Below are 14,847 nucleotides of genomic sequence, written 5' to 3'. Positions count from 1 at the left end.
TAATAGCCCTGGATATCCTGGAACTAGCTATTGTTGACCAGGCTGGCCACAAACTCAGAGATCCACCTGCCTGTGCCTCCCGAGTGCTGGGATTAAAGGCGTGCGCCACAACCACCTGGCTAGAAACAGTCTTTAAAGATATTAAGTAGAAACCGTTAATACTATACATTTTAAAGATAAATACAGAGGACTTTTTTGATAAATTTGATTGTATTTATTGTTATTTTCCTTCATTAATTTGGGCATAATGTCTGGATGCTCTTATTGCTCCTTTATGAATTATTATAGGTTTATATAGGTTTTTATAAAGAGGTTTTATAGGTTTATATCACTGACAGAATACTAGGCCCAGTTCAATTTTAACTTCTTTGTATAATTGCTTGAATATTTTAATGTGTTAAATTAACATGTTCAAAAATTCATACACAAAATGTTTCTTTGATTTATTTATTAATACAAAAGCAGTATGTAGCAATTCCTTATATTCATAAGTAATGTTAAGTGTGACAGTTTGATTATTAAATATTTGTGAGAGAATACTAATTTGAAGATGAAACAATATGCTTTGTTTTCACATTGAATCAGAACCTTTGATCAAAATATATTGAAGATTGGAGTGATTTTGAAAAGTTATAGGTAGAAATAGACACTGAAGTACTTGCATCTATTTTCTTTCCATTGGTTATTGTGCTACTATATACCACATTCTGGTTTTTAAGGCACATAAAAGTTTTTAATGCACTGTTTTGCATTTATGGCAGTTGTCTCTCAGGCTCCAAATTAATCACTATATATCAACACGAGTTTATACTTATGAGAAGAAATGAGTTAAATAATACTTCAAACACAAATTGAAACTCTATTAGAATATGCATGGATATTTCTAAATAAACAAAGGTTCATCCCCAACGCCAACTTGCTTTTATGCAACTGGGATAATTGATGTGACCATCAATGCACTTTGTACGAAATGGAGGTGATTCATTTGCCTTTTTATATCCACTTATACAATCAAATTCTATATAGTCTCCTGATTTGGAATAGAGCTTCTGATCTCTTATCCATTTGTAAGTTATGTTGTGTCTTTTTGTGATCTCTTCTGATATTACACATGCCTCTGAAAGAAAAATCAACAAGAGTTTATCAATACATACACTTATATAGACTCAGTTTTCAAGTCCAATTCCTCAAAGTTTTTAAAAACCTCTGTTCAACAATCACGTAGAATTAGTTCACATTTGATAGCAAATAGTGTCAAAACAATGTTTTTAATGAGATAGCTATATTTCAACAAAAAGGATTCCTAATATCAATGAAAGAAGACACTTAAAATTCAGAACATCCATGGTTGTTTGCATTTATTTAGGTATTGGGCAAAGGTAAAAAATTTGAACCTTGACCTGTACATGATATTTAGACCTAACATTTAGTGAGATGAGTATACTGAAAACTACTGCTCTTACCAAACCAAATCATAATTACAATCATAATATTCATCATTCAATCACAAAGCTACAACTATGAATAGTTATTGTTGTATTATGAATTTGATTTTCATAGTTTTAAAATTATATCTATCAAAAAACCACACTAGACAAGTGACTAACCTGCTGAGAAAGCAGCTCCTGCAACCACCACCTGGGACCCTGGCCTTCCTTACACTGCTAGAAAAGCAAGAGGACTTAATATTCAAGTTCATGCTGTCTCCAGCCTTTAGTGTTGCCATCCTCCCCCACAGTGCATCTAATCATACATTACTGTAAAGGCTGGGACTAAGTGCTACAGAGTGGTTACCAAATTCTCCAAACCACCCTCCAGTGCAGCATCTGATCTCGTACTACTGTCTAGTCAGAGGCAAATTCTACTGATCATTCTATGCTGAGGTTTCCAGGAAAAAAAAACCTTGAGAGTAGCAAATTTGTCCATCAAAGATCCCGAGAAAACCTGCATCATCTTCTATGAGCCACCATACACAGTGTAGGAGTTTGACATAACAATCACACTGTACCCTATGCTGTCTCTACCACCTCACCTGAGCTAATAAGTGTCCCAGTTTCATTATAATTCACAGAAATCTTGGTTCACATTGTGCCCAAAGGTGTTAATTACAAATAATCCATAGGTCCTTCAATAAATTTACTCCTGCACTGTAGCTCAAGATACATCTCCAGTAGAAAAGTGTCTGTTAATGTAGTGCATGAAAAATTGATCATACTGATGTGCAAAGACCACAAGAAATATGAAGAAATAGAGGGAAACAAGACCTAAGAATAATAGGGCCAGAAGAAGGAGAAGAACTCCAGCTCAAAGGCACAGAAAACATATTCATAAAAATCATAGAAGAAAACTTTCCCAACTTAAAGAAGGATATGCCTCTGAAGGTACAAGGAACTACAGAACACCAAATAGATTGAACCAAAAAGTTCCCAGTCTATGTAATAATCAAAACACTAAACATACAGAATAAAGAAAGAATAGTAAGATCTGCAAAGGAAAAAGGCCAAGTAACATATAAAGCCAGACCTGTCAGAATCATACCTCACTTCTCAGTGGAAATCCTGAAAGCCCGAAGGTCAGGCATTCTCTATACACTAAAAGACCACAGATGCAAACCCAGAATATTATGCCCAGCAAATCTTCCAATCATCACTGATGCAGACATCAAGATAGTCCATGACAATACCAGATTTAAACAATACCTATCCACAACCCAGTCTTCCAAATTGTACTAGATGGAAAATTCCAACTCAAGGAATCTTGTTGAACCCACAAGCACACAGGCAACTGATAGATTCACACCAGAAAACCCCAAAGAAGGAAAACACTGAAACTCTACCACTGAAAAATAACAAGGATTAACTTACTGGTCATTAATATCTCTTAATGTCAATGGACTCAATTCCACCTACAGAAAAACACAGACTGACAAGATGGATATGAAAACAAGATCCACCCTTCTTCTGCATATAAGAAACACACCTCAAAGACAGACATTACCTGAGTGTAAGGGGTTGGGAAGAGATTTTCCAGTAAAATGGACTGGTGTGGGACAAATGTCTATATTCTGTCAATTATATTTTAAATAAACACTGATTGGCCAGTAGCCAGACAGGAAGTAGAGGTGGGTCAATGAAAACAGGAGAATTCTGGGAAGAAGGAATTTCCTTCTGCAGTTCTAACCTGATCAAAGAAGAAGCAGGATGTGACTGCCTTGCTGAAAAAGGTACTGAGCCATGTGGCTAACACAGATAAGAATAATGGACTAATATAAGTTATAAGAGTTAATAAGAAGCCTGAGCTAATGGGCCAATCAGTTTATAACTAACGTAGGCCTCTGTGTGATTTCTTTGAGACTTAATGATTGCGGGAACCCAGCAGGATAGAAACCCTGCCAACAATGGACCTAAGAAACAAGCGGGTGTAACTATCCTAATATCTAGCAAAATAGAATCTCAAACGGTTGAAAGACACTTAAGGAAATGTTCAACATCCTTAGCCATCAGTGAAATTCAAATCAAAATGTCTCTGAGATACCATCTTATACCAGTCAGAATGGCTAAGATCAGAAACATGAATGATAGCTTATATTTGACAAGATGTAGAGTAAGATAAAGGACGCATCCATTACTGATGGGAATGCAAACTTGTACAGCCACTTTGAAAATCAGTATAGCTTTTTTTTGTTTTTTTTTTTTTGTTTAGTTTAGTTTTGTTTTGTTTTTAGAAAATTGGGACTCAACCTAACTCAAGACCAAGCAATAAAACTCTTTGGCATGTATCCAAAGAATTTGCAATCATACTAAAAGGAAATTTGATCATCTATGTTCATAATAGCATTATTTTGAATAACCAGAAACTGGAAAACCTTAGATGTCTTCAACCAGGGAATGTATAAAGAAAATATGGTACATTTACACATTGGAGTACTACTCAGTGTTAAAATATATGACATCTTAAAATGTGCATGCAAGTAGACGAAACTAGAAAAAACCATTCTGAGTGACGTAATCCATTTCCAGGAAGATGAGCACAATATGTACTCACTCACAAGTAGATATTAGACATAAAGCAACAGACAACAGGCCTATAGTCCATGACCCCAGAGAAGCTAGGTAACAAGTAGAACCCTAAAAGAAACATACATAGATCCCCTTGGAAAGTGGAAATAGATAAGATCTCCTGAGAAAATTAAGAGCATCAGGGTGAGGGAAGAAGGAAGGATGACAGGGGAGATGGAGAATAGAAGGGGAGAGGAAAGGAGAACTCGAGAGAATGGGTGTGAAAGGTCCTTCTGTCTATGTGTTGCTTTTATTGGTTAATGAGTAAAGAAATTGCTTTGGCCTATAGCAAGGCAGAATTTAGATAGGCAGGCAAAACTAAACTGAATGTAACAGAAAGAAGGCTGAGTTAAGGAGAAGCCATGTAGCCCCACTGGAGACAGATGCCAGATACTGGATGAAACTTTACCCAGTAAGCCACAGCCACATAGCGATACACACATTAATGGAGATGTGCTAGTTTAGGATTTAAGACCAAACCAATAAGAAGCTAGAACTAATAAGCCAAGCAGTGATTTAATTAATACAATTTCTGTATGGTTATTTTTGGTCTGAGCATCCAGAAACAAACAAGCAGACTCCTACAACAGAACGGAATGATCAAAGAAGGACAGAGAGGGATATCAAAGAAAGAGATATCTTGAGGGAGGCAATATGGGCTATAAAGAAACCTGGCCCTGAAGAAATTCCCAAGAACTCACAAGGATTACCCAAGCTAAGACCCTAAACAATTGTGGAGAGGGTGCCTGAACTGGTCTTTCCCTGTAGTCAGATTGATGATGATCTTAAATGTTGTCATAGAACCTTAACCCAGTAACTGACAGAAATAAACATAGAGATCCACATCAGGGTACTGAGCTGATCTCCCAAAGTCCAGTTGAAGAGAGGGAGGAGCAATAATATGAACAGAAGGGTTAAGACCAAGATGAAGATACCCAAGGAAACAGCCAACCTGAGCAAATGGGAGCCCACCAACTCTTACCTCACAGTGAGGGAACCAGCATAGGTTCAGACTAGGTCCTCTGTATGTGGGTGACAGTTGAATGGCTGGGGAAGAATGTGGGGTCACTGACTGTTGTATGGCTTTTTGGAACTCATTCTCTTTGGAAGGATACCTTGCTAAGCCTAGTGGGGAAGGCCTTGGTCCTGTCTCAAGGCAATGTGCTAGACTTTGGTGACTTCTTATGAGAAGCTTTACCCTCTTGGAGGAGTGGATGGGGAGTAAGGGGAAAGTTAGATGGAGTGGGAGGAGAGGAAGTAGTAGGAACTGGGGTTGGTATGTGAAATGAGAAAAGATATTTTTATAAATAAATAAATAAATAAATAAATACATAATATTTCTGTAGTAATTCTTAGAAAAGGTCCACCAGAATCAACTTTATTGTCTCCAAGAAAGTAAGGATAATGCAACCCATATATATTAGCATTGAACTGCATTACATCAATGGGGATGAATAGTTAGTTAAGAGATCATTTCAGTAGAAACAGGGAAAGCATCTGAGAAAACTTGATGTATCTACAAGGCTAAAAATGAGTGAACAGTTTAAGCATATAAAAGAGAGTACAACAGATCCCATAAAATGTTGGTACACCTGATATACCATTTCCTTGCTATATGTAAAATGTACTGAAAAATTGACTATATGCATTGTTTGAATGGTTTCCTCCAGTACCAGATAGGAACAGATGCAGACACACATAGATGTACACTATGGAGAGAGAGAGAGAGAGAGAGAGAGAGAGAGAGAGAGAGAGAGAGAGAGAGAGAGAGATTAACTGAAGATCTCTATTAAGTCCCTCACCTGAGAGCTGAAGTAACTGCACAGAAAAGGAGTTGGAAAGATTGTTAAGAGTTAGAGGGGATAGAGGACAACAGGAAAACAAGATCCTGAGAATCAACTAAGCAAGGCCTATGTGAGCTCACAAAGACTGAAGCAGAAAACACAGGGCCGACATAGGTCTTAACTAGGTCCTATGCATATTTATTATAGCTATTAGCCTAGTATTTCTATGGGACTTCTGAGTATGAGAATGAGCAGATCTCTTTTCTGTGTTCTTGGGATTCTACTTCCTGTTGGGCTGCCATGTCCAGCATCTATGAAAATTTTTACTTCATCTAATTATATTTCAATTTGTAATGCTTAATTTTTATTTTCTAGAAGCTTGTTCTTTTCTAATGAGAGACAGAAAGGAAGTAGATATTGAGGTTAGGTGTTATGAAGAGGAACTTAGAGGAGTAGAAGAAGAGGAAACTATAATAATGATATATTGTATTAAAAACTATTTTCAATTAATAAAAATGATTATGTGATCAGCAATAAAAAGATAGTCTCTCTAATTTTGCTACAGTATCAGAATTTGAATTATTATAATAAGTAAGAAGATAAAATATACAATTATTGAATTAAAAGTCAAATCATTCTTACTTGAGCAATATATCTTTCTATATATGGTAAATCTTAGAGACTTATCCAAAATATGAAAATTGAAACCAAAACTGATTAGGTAGTTCATTCATTGTCAGTATACAAAATTGTCAATATTCATTGTTATTATATGAAAATAAGTTCTTTCCTGTAGACCAATATTTTTTGTGAACTACCAATAAATGCAATCTCATTATCATTAACATCAAAAACTTAATTTAGCAATAAACTTAAAACTGAAGTACAAGACTTTAACCATAACTATTAGTTAACTGGTGAAAGAGACATAAAAGACAAAAATGGAAAAATCTTGTATGTTAAATTTTTGGGAGACTCAATATCAGTATTAATGTAAAATGTACATGATTCCCATGCCAATTAGCATACTCCATGAAACCCCATTGAAATACTAATACCATTTTCATACAAATGGATGGAGGATCCTAACTCTTCAATGGAAGTACAATAAAAATGTATAGACAACTAGAACTTGAATAAAAATAAAAATCCAGGAGATATCACAATACCTTATTTCGATATACACCAAGAACCCCTCAGTAGCCAGAACACTTGGATGAACAATAAATTGAATGAGAAAAGAGATTTGAAAAATTGAACTATGTGTCTATATTTAGTTTATCTTAATAGAGTTTCCAACGTATGTTGGAAAACTGATAGTATATTCAATAAATGATACAAGAATAATCACTATCCACATGGAGAGAATTGAAATTTGATTCCTATGTCTCCTTCTTGGCAAAAATCAACCTAAAGTTAATTAAAGACATAAATGTAAGAACAAGATGTTGAAACTACAAGGAAAACAACAGAAAAACACTTCATTGGGTTTGGACACTGAATGTTTAGATGGGATCCCAAATCTCAAGGCAAAGAAAAACCCTTGATGAATGGAGTTTATCACAATGAAATGCTTGTGTATAGCAGAGAACATAATCAATACAATAAAACAGTGACAGCCTATAGAATTGAAGAAAATTTTTGTGTTATTCATTGTCAGGGGTTTATAATTGCTTCATATCTCAAAAATACAAATGGAATTGAAAATATTTTAAAAACAAAAAGAAGACTACCAAAATGGGGTAAAATGAAGAGATACTTCTGATAGGAATAATATACATGTGGGTGAGGGGGGGGAAGATGCTTAATATCATTAGCTTTCATTTCACTGCCAGATTTCCAACCTTATCACCCATGTATAATGGCATTGCAGAAAGAAACCCTAAAAAATTACAAATGTTCATGACTGTGTAGTGGAAAAGAAACTCGAAATCAATAAATGGGAATATGAGTTTGAGTAGTTACTATGGACAATAATATGGAGTTTCCATATACTATTTTTAGATCTCTCTTTTTGATATATACCCAGAAGAAAAGAAACCAACCTAATCAACTTGCATATATATGTTTATTGCACATTGTTATGTCATAGTAACTATGATGGGATAACTGTCTTTGTCCCCACCAATTGATGAACTTATAAAGATAACATAATATATTTGTATCAAATATGGTTTGATATTGTTTTAGTTAGAAAAAGAAATTGAGGGATTTTAAGTGAAGTGAGCCAAACACAGGAATACAAGTCCTCCATGTTCTTTCTCACATGATGAAAGAAAAACTAAAATTCCTCTAGACTGCCTGACAGTGATTAGTAGGAGTTAGATCATTTATCTAAGGGAAGGGGAGCTTCTATGAGGGACATGGGCTTAATAACTGCAAGGCCTGTACAAGTGTAGAAGAGTGGTCTCTGTATTGAATGGTTTTCTGTGTCAAACTGACACTTGACACAAGCTGGAGTCATCAAAGAGAAAAGAATTTCAGTTGAGGAAATGCCTCCATGACATCAAGCTGTAAGGCCTTTACTCAATTAGTGATCAATGTGGGAGGGACCAGTCCATGGCCATCCTGGAGTCTAAAAAAGGCAGTCTTAGAAAGCCGTGAAAAGTAATCCAGTAAGCAGCACCCCTCCATGGCCGCTACATCAGCGCCTGCCTCCAGGATCCCGTCCTGTTTGAGTTCCTGTACTTACTTCCTTTGATAATAGGTAGAAATATGGAAGTGAATAGGTGTAGCCTTGTTAGAAATGTTTCTCTGGGTGTAGGCTTTAAGGCTTCAAAAGACTAAGCCAGGCCCAGTTTCTATAGCATCCTGCTACCTTCAGAGTCAGATATAGAACTCCCAGCTATTTCCCCAACACAAAGTCTGCTTGTGTGCAGCCATGCTCCCCCCACATGATGATAATGAACTAACCTCTGAAACTGTAAGCAATCCCTACTTAAATGCTTTCTTTCATAAGAGCTGCTAGGGTCATGGGGTCTTTTCAAAACAACAGAACATCAACTGAGTCATTAGGTAGGGAAATATTATGCTGCCACCAAGTTTTATGGGCATCAATACATGTTAGTAAAACACAATAATAAAGAATAAGTTACATAATTATATTTGTCAACTATTTCTATATAAAAAGAATCTAATAATCTTGCTTTCCTCACATGTGATATTTGGCAATGAAGCACTAAGCAACAGAGTGCCTTTAATCTGTGGATGTTCTTTATTAAGAGAAATATATACATATCATGAAACTGAATTTCCTATGATCTATGAGAAAGAGGTACTTACGTAAACATTTTGGTGGCTCAGACCACTCTCCATTTCTACATGTTATTTTGCTTTCACCCTCCAGTAGGTAATAAGACTGGCACCGATATTCTACAAATGATAATGGTGCATATACTTGTAATGGGAAGGAGGTGATGTCTCCATTTTCAATAGGTGGAGGACGCCCACATTTCCCCGTTGAATCTAAGAATGAGAAGAACATTTGAATGTTTGAGAGATCAAATAAAAGTACAGGCTTAAATAAAACCAATGAAAGCACACTTCCAAACAAGACTTTAGTGACTTATGGCTACAGAAATAATTCCTTAAAGAAATTTCAATAAAAAAACCCTTAGAGTTACAAGTTCTTCCTTCTTACCTAAAACACTTACTGAAGTCAAGAAAGCATGTCTTTTCTGAAGCCTTCCCGTGTTAGTATATGTCTTAACAGCTCCTAAACATACAGACTCCAGTGAAGTCAGGCAGGATTTATTGGCTTTAAAGCACTGGAATATCTATTGTTCTATATATTCCTAATCTTCATTATCATTTTTAGAAATATATTTATCGACCAAAATTTAAAGCTTTTAAAGTTACAAAAGAAAAATGAGGCATTCTTGGTCCCTAATAGAGGTAAAGTAAATATAGTTGTCTATATGACTATACTTTTGCTAGTTATAACAGAAATTCATATACATAATATTTTTAGTAGGCAAAATAGGAATAGGGAGACATTGAGAAGTATAATTAAGAGATTCAGGACTCAACTAACTGTACAATACTGTGTGATCTTTCTTTCTTTTCTGTACTGCTGATTGTCCTGCTGAGGTCACAGGAGAAGACTGAAATGAAGTACTAATATTTTTCCAGTTGAATAAGATCACAACAGGAACATCATGACACTGAATTGAACTCCAACATTGTTTAGACAAAAAAAAATTGTTCCAGATCCAAACAAAATATTTCTGTGTGGAGGAAAATGAAAACAAGTTGGTCTTAAAGCAGCATGTACATGTTTTAGAGATGATTAAACTCAAACTGTACAAGTCCCATGAAGTCCATGAGGATACATATATTGAAACTGCTTAAAGAAAACATCTTGAAACACAACTTTATGAAATCACCATCCACCCTGGATTGAGATCCAAAAGAAAGTAACTCTCCCTCTACCACCATGAGGCCATAGGAGGTAAAAGGAGAGGAGTGTCAGCCTTGAATTCTACGTCTGGTGGAGCTAGCCTTTTGAATTAATAAATTCGACATTAATTAAGACATCAAATTAAAGAAAGTAAAGAGGATTTATCTCCAAAGAGAATTCCTCATAAAAACTAAGTAGGAGAATTCATCACAGAAATAAAAATAACAATTAAAATTTTAGGAGAAAAGTAACTGGTAAAAGTAACTGGCAAAATAATAGATGTCTTTCTGCTAATAAAATTATGTTTATATTTGAGATGAAACCCAGCATTTGAGAATGGTACTCAAGATATATAACAAGAAATCCTAAAGAAATTTTTAAGTAAAACATAGAAAATGGGAACCATAAATAGATTTTAAAGGTAAGTACAGTTTCCAGTTTTTCTTAGGAATATAAAATATCTGCATCAGTAAAGGATATCAAAATGTAGCATGAATTATAATTGGTCTTAATAATAAAAACTTGGAATCATATATCAGGGCAATGCTAAAAGAGCAGAAAAGTAATTGAGTCAGCCACTAGTTCTTACCTCTACTGAATCCTCAGATTGAAGATCCCTATGCATCCTCCAACTGAATGTCCTGAACACCCTTCTCCTCTGGCCCTATAGTCCTCTCCCTGTCCAGCCATATCACTCCTGACTCCACCTCCCTAGTGCTGTGCTTAAAGGAATATGATACCAACTGCTGGGATCAAAGGTATGAGCTTTGTTTCTCTTTTAGACTGACTCGATCTCATGTAGCCTAGGGTGTCCTTGAAATAACTGAGATCTGTCTGCCTCTGTCTCCCAACTGCTGGGATTAAAGTTGTGTGTCACCACTACGTGGCCTCTATGGCTAACAAGTGTGGCAATTTCTGCACTCTGATCTTCAGGCAAGGTTTATTTGTTACAGCATATAAAATATCACCAGAGGCAAGCACGTAGAGATCGCATACTTAAATTGTGTACTCAAAATCAAGAAAAGAAACATGACAAAATAAAATTTTTAAGAACCATTCTTCCAAAGCAAGGGGAAGAAAGGAGAAATAGGACTGATAATCAGAGAACAAAGACACAAATTGACAAAGGAACAGAGATATTAACTATACTAGAACTTGCTTCACATGCAAAAGATCTGAATGCAGAGATCGAAGTCTCTCTATAGATATGATGTAAATATGAATCAACAATATAGAGTTCATATTCAATAAGTGACTAATACAGTTTCAATATTGAGATTTGGTTTCTTTGGTTTTACTTTTAAATTTTGTTTTTGTGGGGAGGATGTTAGGATAGAGGGCAGATACAAGGGAACAGGGAGATGAGTGGGAACAGAATGTGCAATGTAAAATCCACAAAAAGTCAATCAAACATTAAAAAAAAAGAAATAAGGAATCTAATGATGAAGAAAATATATTTAACTACATGAAAATATTTTATTACACTACTCATTTGCAAATTTCAAATATTTCAAAGTAAATATTTTGAAAATCTTTTGTCCAACCTCATATAAGTGTATTTTATACATTCAATATTTAATAAATAAATGAGCGGCTTAAGATTTAAAGTGACAATTTTTTCCTGTGTGGCAATGTTCCTAAAATCTGATAGAATCTTTGTTGAAAAATTTCAACAATAATTCTTCAATAAATTCACCAAAAGAATTGAAACTTTATCAATATTGTTTTATTTTCACTTTCCTATTATTTTGGTTGTGAGCTTTTCATTTAATGACTGAGCCATCTTTAAGGGACATCTGCCTCACACTACATAAATCACAAAGAACCAAAGAAGGGACTGCCTAGAGAAATAGAATCAGTTCCTTGACCAGTCACCATAAAAGAGGCTTCCTCCAAGAACAGATGAGAGTGGGTGCAGAGACCCTCACTCAGACATTAGGAGTTTTCTAAATTGGTGGTCTATATTGGATCCTTCACTTGGAGAATGGGGAAACCAAAGAAAAGGAAAGGAAATATTGTAGAAATCAGAGTAAATGAAGGAAATCAGGAGAACATGGTCCATTGAGTTACCTAAGCAGAGCTAACATGAGCTCCGAGACTGAAGCAGCAAACATGGGGCCTGCATGCGTCTACAGGAGGTGCTTTGCATATACATTATGGCTGTTAGCTTGGTGTTTTCCTAAGACTCTAACAGTGGCAATGACTGTCTCTCTAACTCTTTTCTTCCTATTGAGTTACCTTGAACAGTCTCTATATGAGAGGTTTTTGACTTGTCTTATTTTATCTTGTTTTGTCCCATTTGATTGTTATCTCTTGAAGGCCATTTTCTTTCTGAAGGGAAATGCTGAGGGAGTGGATCTGGAGGAATATGTTGGGGGAGGGAGCTCAGAGGAGGATGGAAGAATGTAATAAATTGCAGAAGGGATGTATTGTATGAGTAAAGAATCTATTTTCATTATTAAAAGAAAAAAAAGTTAGAAAAATGATTCTCATAAAAATTACTTTACTTTATCTTCACTAATTTACAGTAACCAAATTACTTTACTAAATAAGCATTGGGGCTTAGTGATGGTAGCACATACCATTAATCCCAGCACTCAAGAAGAAGAAGCAAGTTGATCTCTGTGACTTCAAGGCCAACATGGTCTACAAGAGTTAAGTCCACGACAGGCTCAATAGCTACAGAGAAACCCTGCCTCAAAAAACAAACAAACAAAAAAGCATTGGGAAATATGATGACCTACCTTTGCATTTTGGTGGTTCTGTCCAAATCCCATTTTGACACATTACTTCTACTTCCCCAAATATTTCAAAAGGTTTATTACATTCATAACGTACTCTCACACCAGATGAATATTTAGTCATGGCCCTTGTTACTATAGTAGCATTTTCTACATGTGGTGGATTCCTACAGGAATTATCTTAAGAAAAAAATAAAGTATCATTAGCTATTTGTTCATCTTAAATACCCAATCAACACATAAGATTCCAAATGTATTTCTTATATTTTTGGTTGTGAGCCTGGCCTTTAATGGCTGAGCCATCCCTCCAGGCTGCAAATGTATTTATTAATAGATGAATAGATATAAAATATGGTACATTCACACACACACACACACACACACACACATTGAATTCATCAAATTCACAGGTAAATAGATGAAACTAGAAAAAATTATTTTGAATGAGGGAATCCAGACTCAGAAAGACATACATATGTATTTTCTTATATGGATACTAGCCTTTAAGTCAATGATAGATAAGCTATAAACCATAGAATAAGAGATATTAGGTATAGAGCAAAAAACCTGGGGAAGGAATAGTTTTCATAGGATGGCAAAGTAGAGTATATAGTTATAGGTGGAGAAGGGGAGAAAAGGAACAGAATACAGGAAAGGTCAGCTAAAACTAAGTATTGTTTGAAGGCTATTATGGAAAAATAATACAGTAGAAGCTTCCTAAAATGCATACAAATATGAAGGCAATCTGTATGAAACAAACAACAACGTGGGGAGACAGAACCCCAATGAACAACCCTTGACATCAAAGAAAGCTTCCATTACCGAAATTGGGTTAAATCTGGTTGAATTAGTTCCCTTAGTTCCCAAAGAGATTACATGAGAATGTTCAAAATATCTAGGATGTTGGCAAGTTTTACATAAACTGGAGGCAAGGCTACATTATGAAAGATAATACCTTTACAACTCACTGGATACAGCAAAGTTGAGCTGTAACTACATATAGCAACTTCAGCCCTACAGGTTAGTGTCTTTGGTAAAGGAAAGTACTTTGCATGTTACTAAAGTAGAAACATAAATATCACCCAGCCACAAACCCTTGATCTATGATATTCTGCCTGCATTGTATGATAGGAAAATAGAGATTCCTAGCTTGTTAGATTTATCAAGGAATATCTAATATGAATTATGGGCTACTCCATGAGATAAAACCCATATGTGACACTGCTTGGGTGACCAAGCACCTGAGATCAGATAGCCAGGGACCTAATTCTACTGAGAAACCAAATAACTCTTGTAAAAACAAACAAAATAAAACAAACTATAGCACAAATTCTAATTGATCTTAATAACAAAAATCTGGAAACAGATATTGGGGTTCAAGCTGAAGACCATAAAAGCAAAGTAGCCAACCAGTAGTGAGCTCTTCTCTCTACAAGATCTTCAGATTGACAAGAGAGCAAGTTCTGTCTTATCCCAACTTATATTATTCTCTAGTGATAGTGGTGTGAACTACCACCGCCTGACATCTGTGGCTAACTAGTATTATTAGTTATTAACTAATGTTATTAGTTATTTGATAGAATAATTAGTTATTCTATCTTGATGAGTCAAAATTTTTATACCTAACATACTTTCTGTCATAACTTGCCTTACCATACAAAACTATCTTTTTATATCTCTCAGTGTTATATGCTTTGTACTTCTTTAGTAAATTTCTTTTCCAGGTCTCATAAACAAGAAAACTGTAACTATAACTATCAATTCTTCAACGTTCTCAGAGACCAGAGACTGAAATAATAGTAATTGATAAAGGATGAAGTGCAAGAAAGTGACTTCAAAAAAAATGTGAGCAATGACAGAAACAG

The 14,847-nt window shown here is 35.2% G+C and overlaps 1 protein-coding gene across 3 annotated transcripts in view; it reads right to left on the bottom strand.

Moving 5' to 3' along the window:
- Positions 1-433: 433 nt before the first annotated feature.
- LOC119827261 (complement factor H-like) overlaps positions 434-14,847 on the bottom strand; it is a 90,680-nt gene continuing 76,266 nt past the window's right edge. For all 3 annotated transcript variants that reach the window (XM_038348733.2, XM_038348731.2, XM_038348732.2), the window contains 3 exons: positions 12,986-13,162; positions 9,125-9,307; positions 434-1,117 (listed from right to left, as the gene is read on the bottom strand). In XM_038348733.2, coding sequence (XP_038204661.1) covers positions 900-1,117; positions 9,125-9,307; positions 12,986-13,162 — 578 coding nt within the window. In that variant the 3' untranslated portion in view covers positions 434-899. The remainder of the gene's footprint in view (positions 1,118-9,124; positions 9,308-12,985; positions 13,163-14,847) is intronic.

The sequence above is a fragment of the Arvicola amphibius genome, chromosome 12 (genome assembly GCF_903992535.2).
Source record: "Arvicola amphibius chromosome 12, mArvAmp1.2, whole genome shotgun sequence".
Lineage (NCBI taxonomy): Eukaryota > Metazoa > Chordata > Mammalia > Rodentia > Cricetidae > Arvicola > Arvicola amphibius.
The sequence above is the reverse complement of the archived record's forward strand: the minus strand, read 5'-3'. Positions and strand labels throughout refer to the sequence as shown.